At 40.6% G+C, this 14,680-nt stretch overlaps 1 protein-coding gene across 2 annotated transcripts in view; it reads left to right on the top strand.

Annotated features, from left to right (window-relative positions):
- The window catches only part of PDSS2 (decaprenyl diphosphate synthase subunit 2), a 107,706-nt gene extending 93,684 nt beyond the window's left edge, over nt 1–14,022 (top strand). Inside the window, exons 8-9 of one of the 2 annotated variants that reach the window (XR_014491688.1) lie at nt 12,304–12,521; nt 13,352–14,022. Coding sequence is in view for 1 of the 2 variants with exons in the window: in XM_083356082.1 (XP_083212208.1) it covers nt 12,304–12,462 (159 nt within the window). In the remaining variant the exon portion in view is untranslated. Of the gene's footprint in view, nt 1–12,303 lie in introns of both variants that reach the window. The other variant, XM_083356082.1, reaches the window with a different exon arrangement.
- The last annotated feature ends 658 nt before the right edge of the window (nt 14,023–14,680 follow it).

The raw sequence follows: 14,680 nt of genomic DNA, 5'->3' as shown, positions 1-14,680 counted from the left end.
AAAACCAAAATACAAAAGTTAAAAACAAGTTTAAAAAAATTACATTTGTCCCTGTATAAATAAAACCCCAGTTAAAATAAGATTAATCCTCAGCCTGGGCCAGAGAGCTCGAAGAGCCAGGTCTTCAGGTCCCGGCGGAATGAACGGAGGTCAAGGGCAGTCCTCAGCTCCACTGGCAGCTGGTTCCAAAGGGCAGGCGCCCCCACTGAGAAGGCCCTATCCCTGGGTGTCGTCCGCTGGCAATCTCTTACCGGTGGCACCCTGAGAAGACCCTCCCTGTGGGAGCGCACTGAACGAAGGGAACTTGATGCCGGCAGCAGGTGTTCCCTCAGATATCCCGGACCCAAGCCATGTAGGGCTTTATAGGTCATCACCAGCACCTTGAATCTCACCCGGAGGGCAACCGGAAGCCAATGCAGCTCGTGGAGTAGAGGTGTTACATGGGAGTATCGGGAGACCCCCATCACAACTCGCGCGGCCGCATTTTGCACCAGCTGAAGCCTCCGAGTGGTCCTCAAGGGCAGCCCCATGTAGAGAGCGTTGCAGTAGTCTAAACGGGAGGTCACGAGCGCATGAGTGACTGTGCGTAGGGCATCTTGGTCCAGGTAGGGCCGCAACTGGCGCACCAGGCGAACCTGGGCAAAAGCCCCTCTGGTCACGGCTCCTATATGGTCTTCAAAATTGAGTCGTGAATCCAGGAGGACGCCCAAGTTGCGAGCCCTATCAACGGGAGGTAACACCTCACCCCCCATCGTTAGAGATGGAATAGTCTGGTTAACCCGAGATGCCAAGATGCACAGCCACTCAGTCTTGGCGGGATTGAGACGAAGCCTGTTTCTCCCCATCCAGACCTGGACCGCCTCCAGGCACCGGGACATCACGGCGAGGGCATCGCTGGGTTGGTTCAGGGTGGAAAGAAAAAGTTGGGTATCATCAGCGTACTGATGATACCCCACCCCGAAACCACGAATGATCTCACCCAGCGGCTTCATATAGATGTTGAACAGGAGGGGCGAGAGAACCGACCCCTGAGGAACTCCACAAATGAGAGGCCTCGGGGCGGATCATGGGAGTACCGAGATACTCCCATAAGCACCCGCACGGCCGCATTTTGCACTAGTTGAAGCCTCCAGGTGCTCTTCAAGGGCAGCCCCATGTAAAGAGCATTGCAGTAATCCAGGCGAGAAGTGACGAGGGCATGGGTAACCGTGCATAGGGCATCTTGGTCCAAAAAGGGGCGCAACTGGCGCACTAGGCGAACCTGTGCGAAGGCCCCCCTGGTCACGGCCGTTAGATGATCTTCCAAATTAAGCCGTGAATCCAGGAGGACACCCAAGTTGTGAGCCCTTTCTGAGGGGGGGCAATACCTCCCCCTCATCAAAAGAGATGGAACTTGTTGGACAATACGAGATGCCGGTATCCACAGCCACTCGGTCTTGGAGGGGTTAAGCCTGAGCCTGTTCCTTCCCATCCAGGCCCGCACCACCTCCAGGCACTGGGACATCACGTCAAGGGCATCACTGGGTTGGCTCGGGGTGGAGATGAACAACTGGGTATCATCTGCATATTGGTGATACCTCACCCCAAAACCATGGATGATCTCACCCAGTGGCTTCATAGAGATGTTAAACAGGAGGGGGGAGAGAACCGACCCCTGAGGCACCCCACAAGTGAGGGGCCTCGGGGTAGATCTCTGTCCCCCTGCCAATACAAACTGCAAGCGGCCCGAGAGGTAGGAGGAGAACCACCGTAAAACAGTGCCTCCCACTCCCAACCCCTCGAGCCGTTGCAGCAGGATACCATGGTCGATGGTATCAAAAGCTGCTGAGAGGTCAAGTAGGACCAGGACAGAGGAACAGCCCCTGTCCTGGGCCCGCCATAGATCATCCACCAGTGCGACCAATGCTGTTTCCGTGCTGTAGCTGGACTGGACTGGTATGGGTCCAGATAGTCCGCTTCATCCAGGAATTGCAGGAGCTGACGCACCACAACACTCTCAACAACCTTTGCTACAAAGCGAAGGATGGAGACAGGATGGTAGTTATTCAATGAGGCCAGGTCCAGGGTAGGCTTCTTGAGGAGGGGCCTCACCACCGCCTCTTTTAAGGCAAGGGAAGACACCCTCCATCAAAGAAGCATTGACAACTGCCTGGATCCAGCCCCCTGTCACCTCCCAGGTGGCCGAAACCAGCCAGGAGGGACTTGGGTCCAGTAAACAAGTTGTAGTGCTCAGTCTACGCATGATCCTGTCCACATCATCCAGAGTCACAGGGTCAAATTCACCCCAAATGGTATAATCAAGACCTGCCCTCTCCACTCCGCCGGATTCCGCCCACTCGGAGTCCAAGCCAGTCCGGATCTGAGCGATTTTGTCCTGCAGATACTGTACAAATTCCTCAGCCCTACCCTGCAAGGGGTCATCCCTCGGTCCCTGATTAAACAGGGAGCAGGTCACTCTAAACAGGGTGGCTGGGTGGTTATCTGTGGATGCAATGAGAGCGGAAAAGTAGACACGCTTTGCCGCTTCCATCGCCACTAGGTAAGACTTAAGTGGGAGGCACAGTTCTTCAGTGGTTCTCCTCCTATCTCCTGGGACGCTCGCAGTCGGTGTTGGCAGGGGGGCAGAGATCGGCCCCTAGGTCTCTCGTTTGTGGAGTTCCTCAGGGGTCGGTTCTCTCACCTCTCCTGTTCAACATCTACATGAAACCGCTGGGTGAGATCATTTGTGGTTTTGGAGTTGGGTATCATCAATATGCCGATGATACCCAACTTTTCTTTTCGACCCCAAACCACCCCAGTGATGCCCTCGCTGTGATGTCCCGTTGCCTGGAGGCGGTTCGGGTCTGGATGGGGAGGAACAGACTTCAACTCAACCCTGACAAGACTGAGTGGCTGTGCATTCCGGCATCCCGGGACATTCAAAATGTTTCATCTCTTTCTATGGGGGGTGAGCTCTTACCCCCCGTGGATAGGGCTCGCAACTTGGGAGTCCTCCTAGATTCACGGCTAACCCTGGAAGACCATATAGTGGCCGTGACTAGGGGGGCTTTCGCCCAGGTTCGCCTGGTGCACCAGTTGCGGCCCTATCTGGACCGGGATGCCCTGTGCACGGTCACTCATGCGCTCGTGACCTCTCGCCTTGACTACTGTAATGCTCTCTACATGGGGCTTCCCTTGAAGACCACTCGGAGGCTCCAGCTGGTACAGAATGCGGCCGCGAGAGTTGTCTTGGGAGTTTCCCGGTACTCCCATGTTACACCTTTGCTCCGCGAGCTGCATTGGCTACCAGTTGTCTTCCGGGTGAGGTTCAAGGTCTTGGTTATGATCTTCAAGTCCTTACATGGCATGGGTCCGGGTTACCTCAGGGACCACCTGCTGCCGGCGTCAACTCCCCTCCGCCCTGTGCGTTCCCACAGAGAGGGCCTCCTCAGGGTGCCTCCGGTCAGAGAATGCCGACTGGTGGCCCCCAGGGGGAGGGCCTTCTCTGTGGGCGCTCCGGCACTTTGGAATCAACTGCCGGTGGAGCTCCGGATGACAACTGACCTCCGAACCTTCCGTCGCGGTCTGAAGACCCATTTATTCGAATTAGCTGGTCTGGCCTGATGGGGGAATATTTGGGTTTTTAAAATAGTTGTTTTTATTATTGTATTATCGTTTTTATTTGGGCATTGGTTTAATCTTATTTTAACTTTTGTATCGTAATTATATATGCCCTGTGAACCGCCCTGAGTCCCCAGGGAGAAGGGCGGTATATAAATTAAATAAAACCTAAACCTAAACCTTAAGATAAGTTCTTAGCTGTGTTCGATCAGATTCGGATCCGCTGGACCTCCAACAGCTCTCTAGGCGTCTTTGAGTTACTACTATGGGAAAGCCATTTATTGATTCTTAATCAATCTGTTAAAACTAGTCAAATATTCTAGAGAATTGTGAAAATCAATTATCCTTGATGACATGTTTGATATTCTATTCCAGGGTGGGGTGGGGAATTCTTTGGACTTCCATGAACAAAAAGGAATAAAGATATAGGTTAAATGTAAAAACATTAGAAGCAGTGTTTGAAATTGCTCTACTGAAATGTAGGTCCTCAAAACTTGTATACTACCTGTGTAGATGTAGTCTTAGCAGATGTAGTCTCTTCTTTTGATCAGAAATTAAGAAAAAGAACAATACTGGTAATAGCTATATATAAGGAAATGACAAAGTGTTCCTGAAAATAACCTGATATAAATAAATGTAAATAAATATAACAAGTATTGGTTGGACGTACATGGTATCTTGAATTGCAAGCATTTTAATTCATGGGAGAAATTTTAGTTGCATGATTAAATAGAAATTTACAGCACTGCTAGTCTCTTAATCTGTAGCAATAATCAGATTACGGATTATTGCTCAAAATAGTGATCTGTTAGTACCTCCATTTCCACGTTAGTTAGTTCCTGTGTGCAAAGCAGTCACTTTTTTTTTAGAAAGCCCAGTGCAAGTGTAATTCATACACACAGAGAGATTAACCAGGGACATTTTTTTCAAAGCAGCTAGGTTGGCAATGCAAAAATTATGGCTTCTGTTTTGAAAAATATAGTGATTCAAAAGGTGCTTTGTTTGCATTAATTTTTAAATACATGTTTAGTATTCTTCCAGAAAAGCACTAAACCCACCTTCCAAGCAGCCTAAACTACAATGAACAAAAGGGGGGGGGGAGGGAATTGGGTCGCAGTTTTGAAGCATTAGGGAGAAAGCCAAGTCTTTCCTGTTCCATGACACAGCCACCACCATCACAGCTACCAGATAAGTACTATTTGGGTCCAAATCTTCGAGCTGAGATTGACTTAAGAACCAAACAGATAAAGAGGGAGAGTTTAGTTTCCTCAGCAACAGCCCAAAATGGCTAATTGATGCCAGGCTGATCTGATTGCCCTACAGTCACCTTAACAGCATCACTGATAAACACAAAAAGCATATCAGATTGTGTCCACGGCTATGTAAAACGTCGTGCCTGCTTAAGCACTACTTTAAGTACACTAAGGCTGCCTTAGGTACGATTGGGGATGAACTGAAGGCAGCACCATGGGGACTTAGAAATAAAAAGGTCCATTTTTGAATCCTCGTCCAATATCTAACCACTTCCGGACATGTCCACCATAAGTGATAATACGTGCCAATCCCTTTACCACACTTCCAACAATCGGCCGACAATCCGGGGAACATTTTGAAAAGTCTAGCCAGAGGGAGATGCCATCTATAAAGCATTTTGTGTATGTTCTCCTTATATGACGTGGAAACCACCAGCCTCATATTAATCCACCAAATCTCTTCCCATTTCTCAAGTGGAAGTGCATAACCAAAATTCTTCCCCCAGGCAATCATCGCGTCTTTTACCACCTCCTCCCCTACTACCCTGGTTAGCAATAATTTATAGCACTTAGATATCATCTCTTTCTCCGGACCCAGCAGAATCTTATCTAATTCCTGCAGATTCAGATAAATACCCCTTCCTTCCTTATCCTTCTTATACCTTGACTGAATCTGCAGGTAGGCCCACCACTCCAGTTGAAACCCTTGCTGAGCCAAATCTTGTTGCGTTTTGAGTTCTCCCCCGCTATCTAAAAGTTCTTTGTAAGTTGGTCTTCTTCCCTTCTTGAGTAGGGTCGGATGGGTCAAGGCTTCCAAGGTCGATAACCAACACGGAATTTGCACATAGTACTTGGCCCTTATCCCAATTCCGAATCAGTATATCCCTTATGTAATGACGAATAAACTGTTTGCTTGGAGGAGTACCTTCCCTCCAAAGAACAGCATGCCATCCCTGCAACAAATCGAATCCTTCCAAACTCAACAATAAATTATTCCTTAAACTTATCCATTCCTTGCCCCAAACTAAAAGGGCAGCCTGATAGTAAAGTTCCCAATTCGGCAGGCCAAGGCCCCCTCTTTCCTTAATTTCTTGCATCATTTTTTTCCCAATCCTGGGCCGTTTCCCCTGCCATATGAATCTAGAAACTACCCCCTCTGACTCTTTTAAAAATTTCATCGAAAGTTTAACCGGTGCTGTCTGGAAAAGAAAAATCCATTTCGGCAAAATATAAGATTTCACCGTGGCTACCCTTCCTAATAATGACAACTGTATCCTACCCCATTTTCCCAAGTCCATTTTTGTTTGTATCAGTAATTTAGAATAATTATCCTCCCTAATACTTGAATATCTTCCCGTCAACCAAATTCCTAAATATTTCACCTTCTTCACGATTTTAAACCCTGTAATGTCCTCTAACATCTGTTTACTTCTATTTGAAAGATTTTTCGTTATTTTTGAGGATTCAAAAATGGATAGAGGAAATTACAGGGTGTTTAGTTGATCTTAAACCAGAGACATATCTGCTTGGCTTCAGACCTGGAAATATTAAGAGGGGAATATGGTATTTAGTTTTACATATCTTAATGGCGGCGAGGATTGGGTATGCTCAATTTTGGAAGGCAAATCATACCCCACCGGATGAAGCTATAATTAGGAGAATACTTGATTGTGCAGAAGCAGATACATTGACCAAGAAGTTGAAGGGTAAAGAAGAGACACCAGCATTTCTATCATGGAATAAATGGTATATTTGGATGGATAAAAGATTAAAGAAATGAGGGTGGCTTGGAGGTTGGTCAGAAATGAAGTGATATAGCTTCTGTTAATGAATAAGCTTTGGAGTTGCATAGTTATAAGAGACTTAATGAGTGGAATATAATTGTCAGTTTAGAAGTAGATATAATTTGAAATTTTTGAAATGGTTTTCAATTTTGTGATTTCTTCGTTTTCTGTATATTGTAAATGTTTTTTTTTGTCTTTGTTGGTGTATGGTGTGTTTTTAACACGAAATGTAAATGTTTATTTTTTAAAAAAAAAGAAATAAAGAGGTTGTTGAGGACTGTTTGTGCCATGTCTGGGTACACATGGGGAAAGGCCCAGTGGTGGGATTCAACCGGTTATCTGTGTAGATGCCGCTTCCGGAAGTCCATTCTGGGCTTGGGCAACAAAAAATTAGCTACCGGTTCTGCCAAAGTGGTGCAAACTGGCTGAATCCCACCACTGGAAAGGCCCTTGGATAAAATGGCATGTATTTTATTTTATTTTATTGCATTTACACAATTACACTGTCAGGCCGTAATTAAAAGTAATGTTAAGAACTTGACTGTACTCAGTTTCACAAATAAGTACATTTGAATAGTTTGGGAATAATTTTTTAACTTTGCAGTATGATTCTATAAGCAGATTTGGAGCAGTGCTTTTCCCATATTAATGCATTTCTTTGATAATGTATATCCATAAGCAATTTATGCAACTGTTTCAGTTGGCTAGTTTGTTTTTAAAAAATCAGTCTTATTGAACCTTCCTTCTTTGCCATTTAGACTTCATAGATGCACACTTTGTGATCCAAATAAAGATTAAGAATCCAGATTTGGCAGCACAAATCACCTGTAGATTGTTTCCTAATTTCCCTGGAGCCCTTGATACATTCTCATTAGAAGCGGAAATTCCTTTGAAACTTGAGGATGTGTTGCTGCAGACCACACTAGAAAAAGGAAATTAGCAAAATCCCATATCCTATTCTTAGTGAGAGAATCTCTTCATTGACTCAAAAGTTTTCTATAGCTCAAAGAAGAATGTCTATTTTTAATGGTAAAATCTGGATCCAGCCCAGTAAGCATAGTTTTGTAGTAAAGTTATACTCCCTGTATATAATAAAAGAGCTAAACTGTTAAATATTTGGCAGTATCTTTCCAATTTTGTGTTTTAACAGGAAGAGCTGTATTATAGCCGAGCCAAAAAGTTGTATAAAATGAAGCACTTTAAATAAATGTTTGTCCAGCTGCCATTTAAAAAAGGAGGAAGAGGTTAAGGAGAGAAGCCACAAACACCAATCAGATCTGTAGTAAGAAATACGGAAACCTTCCAACTGTAACAAGGAAAAGTAAATCTATTAGCTACAAATTGTATTGGCCTTGTTTCAGGCTAACAGCTTGGTAGACGAAATATCAGCACTTAGCGAGGCAGAAGGTTCTCCACAAGAGAAAAACAAAATTAGAAAAGCATGGCAAACTCTTAATAGATTAGTTAGTTGCTTGACCACAAATCAATTTTAGGTTTGCTTTTTTCTCTCTCTCTCTCTTTCTCTCTTCTCTTTAGCAAGTTACGAGGTTTGATATAGGGTGCCATGTAAGTGCCCAATAAAGAAGGTTGAGAGCTTAAATGAGAGTGCGAGACAGCAGGGAAAATGATTGGTTTGAGTGAAAGTCAGATCACCAATTAGAGCAGGAAACCCTTACTTCTGGAGAGCTATTTTGTGAGTTTGTTCTGTTCTAAAGATGGATAGGCTTGGATTCTATTTATATTTGAGAGACTCTTGTAGCTGTACACATTTGCTTTCATGAATATGGTAGATGCAGAGTTTATTCAGATGTGGGGGCAGCAAGAAGGTTGGAGTTCCAAATAAAGAATGCACTTTTGCAGTATGAGCTTGCAAAAAAAAAAACAAGGGTAGCTGGGTTTGAACTATTCCTTTTTCTACTTTTTCAGTTTGGACAGACTTTCGTAGCGCCCTGTCAATGTCTCTTCTATATAGGAAACTAATAAGAATCAACAGATTTTTCTCAATATTGGGCGTGAATTTTCTGAATATTTTTGTTCAATCTAGCTGGAACTGGAAGTGGAATTTTCATTTCAATATTCTCACCTTAAATAATAATAATAAAAAACACACAATTTTAAGGCAGTCAGTGCCACTGACAATCCTTTCTAGTGAAGCTTAAATGCATATATTTACGTCTAGAAATATACATTGCAAGAGTGAAAAATGTCATTTTTGGATAGGCTAAATATCAAGCACTAAAAATGGTATTAGGGAAAAACTAATTATTGTTCTAAATTACCTAAAGCATGTGCTATGCTTTAGGTAATTTAGAACAATAATTAGTTTTGTTGATTATGAAAAGCAGTATATGAAACACTACTGCTTTTTTTAAAAGTTAGAACCTAATCCTTTTTGGCCATACAGTCTAGAAGAAAGGCTCCTTAAACTGGAGAATCGAGGCCTTAAAGCAGGGGTGTCAAACTGCCGGCCCGTGGGCCGGAGCGTCATGGAGAAACCGCGTCCATCCCATTTTCGGCAATGGGAAAAAGTTCCGATACGTCGCGCGACGTCACAGGACATTGCGAGTTTGACATGCCTGCCTTAAAGAAAATAGAGTTATGTTATGGTAAAGTAGCCAAATCTCATGTTCAAATCAGTGTGTGCTAGATTCCATTCAATTTTTTGCAAAAACTTTACTTCTGCTAAGGCTTAGAAAGTAATTCCTGTGTAAGTAAAAATTCTGATGAATGTGACTTTAGACATTTGCTGTTAGAAAGCAATAGAGTAATTGTTTTACTTATGTGTACTGCTGTTTTTAGTTGATTGTAGAGATAATTTTTATTGTACTCTATTGACTTAGGTCAGCAATTTTGGTTTATTTAAAAATTAGACATGATATAAATAAATAGATAAAAGTACATTGTATCTCAGTTCAAGGACACTTGGAGAAAGCAATTATGGAACATCTCAGGTTTCTAAGATACATTAAATTACAGGATCTGTGGCTGGCCGTAACCTTTCTATCTGAACATGACTACCTCCCTAAAAGTGATATCTCAATCTTGTTGTTAACTCCATTTGAGATAAATGCCCTCTTATTTCAACAAAAGATCAGCTGCTTCTTTTAAAGTACAAGTGCCTGTTAATAGCTGAAAGTAGAAAACACATTTGTGGTATTAACTATCCATTTCTTACTTGAATATGTTTATTATATAAGAATATGACTTGCTTTGTTCACTTTAGAAGAAATAAGGCTATATGTATGTCCAATAATTAAATGCCCATGTGGCAGGATGATAAATCATTTTTTTGTATTCTAAGTTTTGAAATGGATGTCAGTTGGATACAGTTAAGAAAAAGGGAAAGGAAGATGATTTAGTATAAGTCATCTTTTCCTTGTAGCATATACCAATTGTCCCTGCGTGATAACTATGTATAAATAAACTTAGAAGGAATACCCATGCAAAAGCTTCAACAAATAGGAAACAAAGTCACTGGTTAGCAGAGGTACTGGAAAGTCACAGCATCTCATCTGTAAACATCATCACAGGATTGTTGGGAGGATATAAAATAGAGTTGCTTTGTGAGGGAGATGTGTGGTTTCCTAATGAGAAAGAGATAAAGAGACAGAACCGGTCCCTGTGCCTAAAATGTTGGGGGCCTCTGTATTTGAACAAATACCTAGAATGTGTAAAGGTACTTCAAATTTATGTTGGAAATGTAGAGAATGTGAAGGGTCATTTTATCGTGCTTGGAGGATTTGCAAAAAAGTCATAAAATTTGGGGTTCAGATACATAGAATGATATAAATAATTTTGAAGATTAATATTCAATTGAAACCAGAACTGTTCTTATTTGTTCTAATGGATAGTCAATAAGAAAAGAGTTGTGGTAGATGGTTCTTGTATATGATAACTGCTGTGAGATTATTATATGCATAAAAATGGAAATGCTCTGAAATACCCACAATGGCTGGTAAAGATGACAGAATTAGCCAAGATGGCAAAATTGACTTGACTAGAGGAAGAACAGTAATTACATTTATTAGTGATTGGACATTTTGCTGAAGGAAGAAAAAATGAACTTTTGATTTATGGGTTTAATAATTAGAAAGGGTAAACCACTGAAAGAAGGAGGCTATTTTGTAAGTTTATGGAGACAGGGTAAAACATAAATGTACTTACAATTGCTACTAAGATGGCCGAAACCTTTCCCATTTCCCCTTCCCTTTCTTCTCTGCTGTATTTCTTTTCACTTTTTTTACTCATTACTTTTCTTTAACTTTCCTTTTCCCTTTTGAAATTCATATTTTTATTCTTTAACATTTCTTTAATCAAATTATATTTTTAAAAAAATAATAATCAGATGACCATGATAGAAAAGGCTTGTTGTCTGTGTTTCTCCTGATGTTGAAATGTAAGTTAGCAGGAAAGCAATGTTGTTTCCATTCAAGATGAAGGTTCCCTCTTCTCTTTTGCGGAAACAGAAGCTCATATAAGTGTGTTGCAAATTCCAACACTTCAAATACTATTTAATCCAGCTACATTATTAAACATATGCTTCATATTTTCTAGTTGAATTTATGATCCAAGAATATTAACTTAAGGTAGGCAAGCTGGTACCCATCTTATGTTTCAAACTACAGCTCTCAAATATTTTGAGTCTTGACTAAAATGACAGTTATAGTCTGAAACATCTGGACGTATCCTTAAATCCAAGAAGAAACTGTTGCTCATTTATTCTTATAACTTTTTAATATCATTTCTTTAATTTTTAGATTTTTTTCCAGACAAATAGGTGTATTAAACTTTTGCTGTGAAAATACCAGTGTTTCGGCATTGTAAATACTAAGTTACTTATTTATAGCAAAAGTTTGCACTGAGTACAACTTAGGATTCAGAAACCTTGTGCCATTATGTATATTTAACCTCTAAGGTGCCACAAGGTTGTTCTATGCTGCAGGATTGTTTAATTGTTCATAATGAAATATTTTTACCAATCAAAGTTTCAAAAAATTCTGTACAGTGCAAGATGAGCCTAAAGACCTGAATGATTGCCCTTAAAATAAAACAATTGTATTTGGTGGAACATTCCCAAGAACTGAAATGTATGTACATTATTTTTGGTTCTTGCTTAATCTTATTGAGTTTTTGGTTCAGAAAAAAAACGTACTCCAGAGGAAAGAGCTTTGAATATTATTACCATCTTCGAAAATTTATTCTGAAATCTGTATCCACTTTAAATTAAAAAAAAATATGTAAATAGTGCAATACGTATTGTTTTGGAACATGCAACATAAAAATTATACTATAGTAATGTACTTGCTGGTAGTGAAATTTAATTCAAAATGTATATTCATGTATTCATTAAATACAGAGTACTTTGTTTTATCCTTTTTAGTTAATTACACATCACACAGATGAATATTTGAAACCTTTTAGGGTAGTTATGTTGTAACTGTAATAAAATGGCTTAATATCTTTGGTTTTCTGTAAATGATGGGCTGATTTAAATCAATTAAACTGTTTCATTGATTAGAGGATACCAATATAATTTAAGTAACATAGTTAAATACGCCTTTGAAATCCAGTTCATGAAACTACAGAATCCACAATGTTTTCTTAAACATTCTGCATAGAGTTATTTTTGTCCAAGCTGATAATACTCTGCATGTGTTTTCTCACAGTTGCAAGATGCAATCAAGGCTAGCAAAGGTGTGACTTCAGCTATTGACCTATGTCGTTGCCATGGAAACAGCGCACTGGAAGCTCTAGAATGTTTCCCTCCCTCTGAGGCCAGATCTGCCTTAGAAAACATTGTTTACGCTGTGACAAGATTTTCATAATGCAGAATTGGGAAAAAAAAGACTGCTGTTCATTTGTGGAAACGAGCCAAACAGAACAGGTGATTGCAAAAGTCAGATCTGCCATTGCTAGGGATCCAAATGCATTTGTGGCTTTAAAAAAAAGTGTTTCTGTTCCATTCACTACATTCCCAAATGAACACATCTCCTTCAGAACTGCTACAAACAAAATTAGGGAAAAAAGGTCAAACAGTTTTCAGTTGTCATGCCAGAAGCACACTTGAGGCTGCACTGGTAGAAATAATTAATGACACTAGCTTCTGTGACCTCAGCAAATGGACAGGAAATAAGTCCTTATTGATTGGACATAGTCAGGGATGGCGCCAGCATGGTGGCCTGTGGTTTTCCTACAGAAGAGAAGACAGAGGGGGCCATGAAGCTGCAGGTGTTGGGAGCAGTGGTTTCCACATTTATTAGAAAGCTGGGTACTTAAAAGTAGAATTTATGTAGCAATTTATCAACACAAAAAGGGGCTTGCTGAATTGGCAGAGAGGAGCGGATTTTTATCCGACTACACGAAAGGTTTCTGTAGGGGTTTCTCTGTGCACTGAAATATAAAATAACCTTGTAACTATTATGTTTAAACAGGTTGCTGAAAGAGCATTGTAAGTATGGAACGCCCTTATTGTGATGTTGAACTGTTTTTGAAATTCTGTTCTGTTCTTTTTGTGTTTGTGCAATTCTGATTAAAAATGGAGCTTTAAACAGTGATCGCTTTTTCTATATTGTACAAAAACAAATACTGTATTTTCTTACACTTATCAAGAAATTTACTGAGTTTTCATTTTTGCCAAATGTTAAATCAATTTTTGCTTCAGTTCTCTATCATAAAGGATTAAGTGATAGTTCTTTCTCTCTTCCCTCTGTACAGGATTTCATTCCCTGAATGGATGTATAAGAAGTGTTTTAACCTTACTGTGTCAAATGTTAAAGTCCAATTACAGAGAGAATACATGGTATATCAGAAGCCTGCAATCAGACACTGTCTCTATTTTGTTCATAGGAGATGAATTTTGTGGTTTGCATGCTTGCAATCTGAGAACATCGTTGACAAGAAGGCTGAGTTTACATAAATGATCCAGATTGAGACTCAGCTACCTTTCTTCCTTGTGTGGTGTAATTACAGCCCAATCTGGAGACAGCTAGCACAGCAAACAGATTTCGTTACATTGCTCTTTCAAACACTAAGTGGAGTTATTTTAGTTAATTTTTTTTCTCTGTGTCTCTCTAGTGATGTGTCATACACCTTCTGCATAATGGCAAATATTTCACCAACAGAAACATTATTTTTTAAAGTTGAAGATTTAGTTTCACTTAGGAGATGCACGTGAGGAATTAATGCATTTTCAAACCTTGACTAGCTAGACTGGACTTCTAGTACTTTTCTTGTTTACAAAAATATTATCACACTGTTAGTATTTAGTAATTACATGAATAAATCAAACTACTTCTGTCCTAAGGAACATTCAGTTTTGAAGGATGGATGGATAGACAGATGGATAGCAATTTTTTTGTTTCCAATATATTTTATCATTAAGGGTTACTTTTAAAAAATTAGCACATGTAACATAATAATTTGAAATTAATTATTATCAACATTAGACTACATGTGCCACCAATCTAATCTTACAGCAGTCCTTGTAATAAATATGTAAATAGTACCCACAAAAAGGACACAGAAACATTACAGCTAAATTATTAAGATATTCAGATTCTGATAAAAGTAGATGGGAAACTGCAATAGCCACAAAATTGTCTGAATTTTTAAGTACTCCAGTTTTTATTTAACAATATTATCTTCTTAGCCTAACAATTGCTTGATCTATGGAGGACTTTGTGGCTACAGATACAGTTGCAAGAAAAAGTATGTGAACCCTTTGGGATTATGTGGAGTTTTGCATGAATTGGCCATAAAATGCGCTCTAAACGTCATGTAAGTCACAACAATAGTAAAACACAGTCTGCTTAAAATAATACTACACAAACATTAGCTGTTGTCATGTTTTAATTGAACATAAGATGGAAACATTCACAGTGCAGGGTGGAAAAAGTATGTGAACCCCTAGCCCAGGGGTCGGCAACCTCGGCTCTTTTATGACTCGTGGACTTCAACTCCCAGAATTCCTGAGCCAGCATAGCTGGCTCAGGAATTCTGGGAGTTGAAGTCCACGAGTCATAAAAGAGCCGAGGTTGCCGACCC

Source organism: Vipera ursinii, assembly GCF_947247035.1.
Source record: "Vipera ursinii genome assembly, chromosome: 1".
In the NCBI taxonomy this organism is placed as follows: domain Eukaryota; kingdom Metazoa; phylum Chordata; class Lepidosauria; order Squamata; family Viperidae; genus Vipera; species Vipera ursinii.
This window is presented reverse-complemented; position numbering and strand designations above follow the sequence as displayed.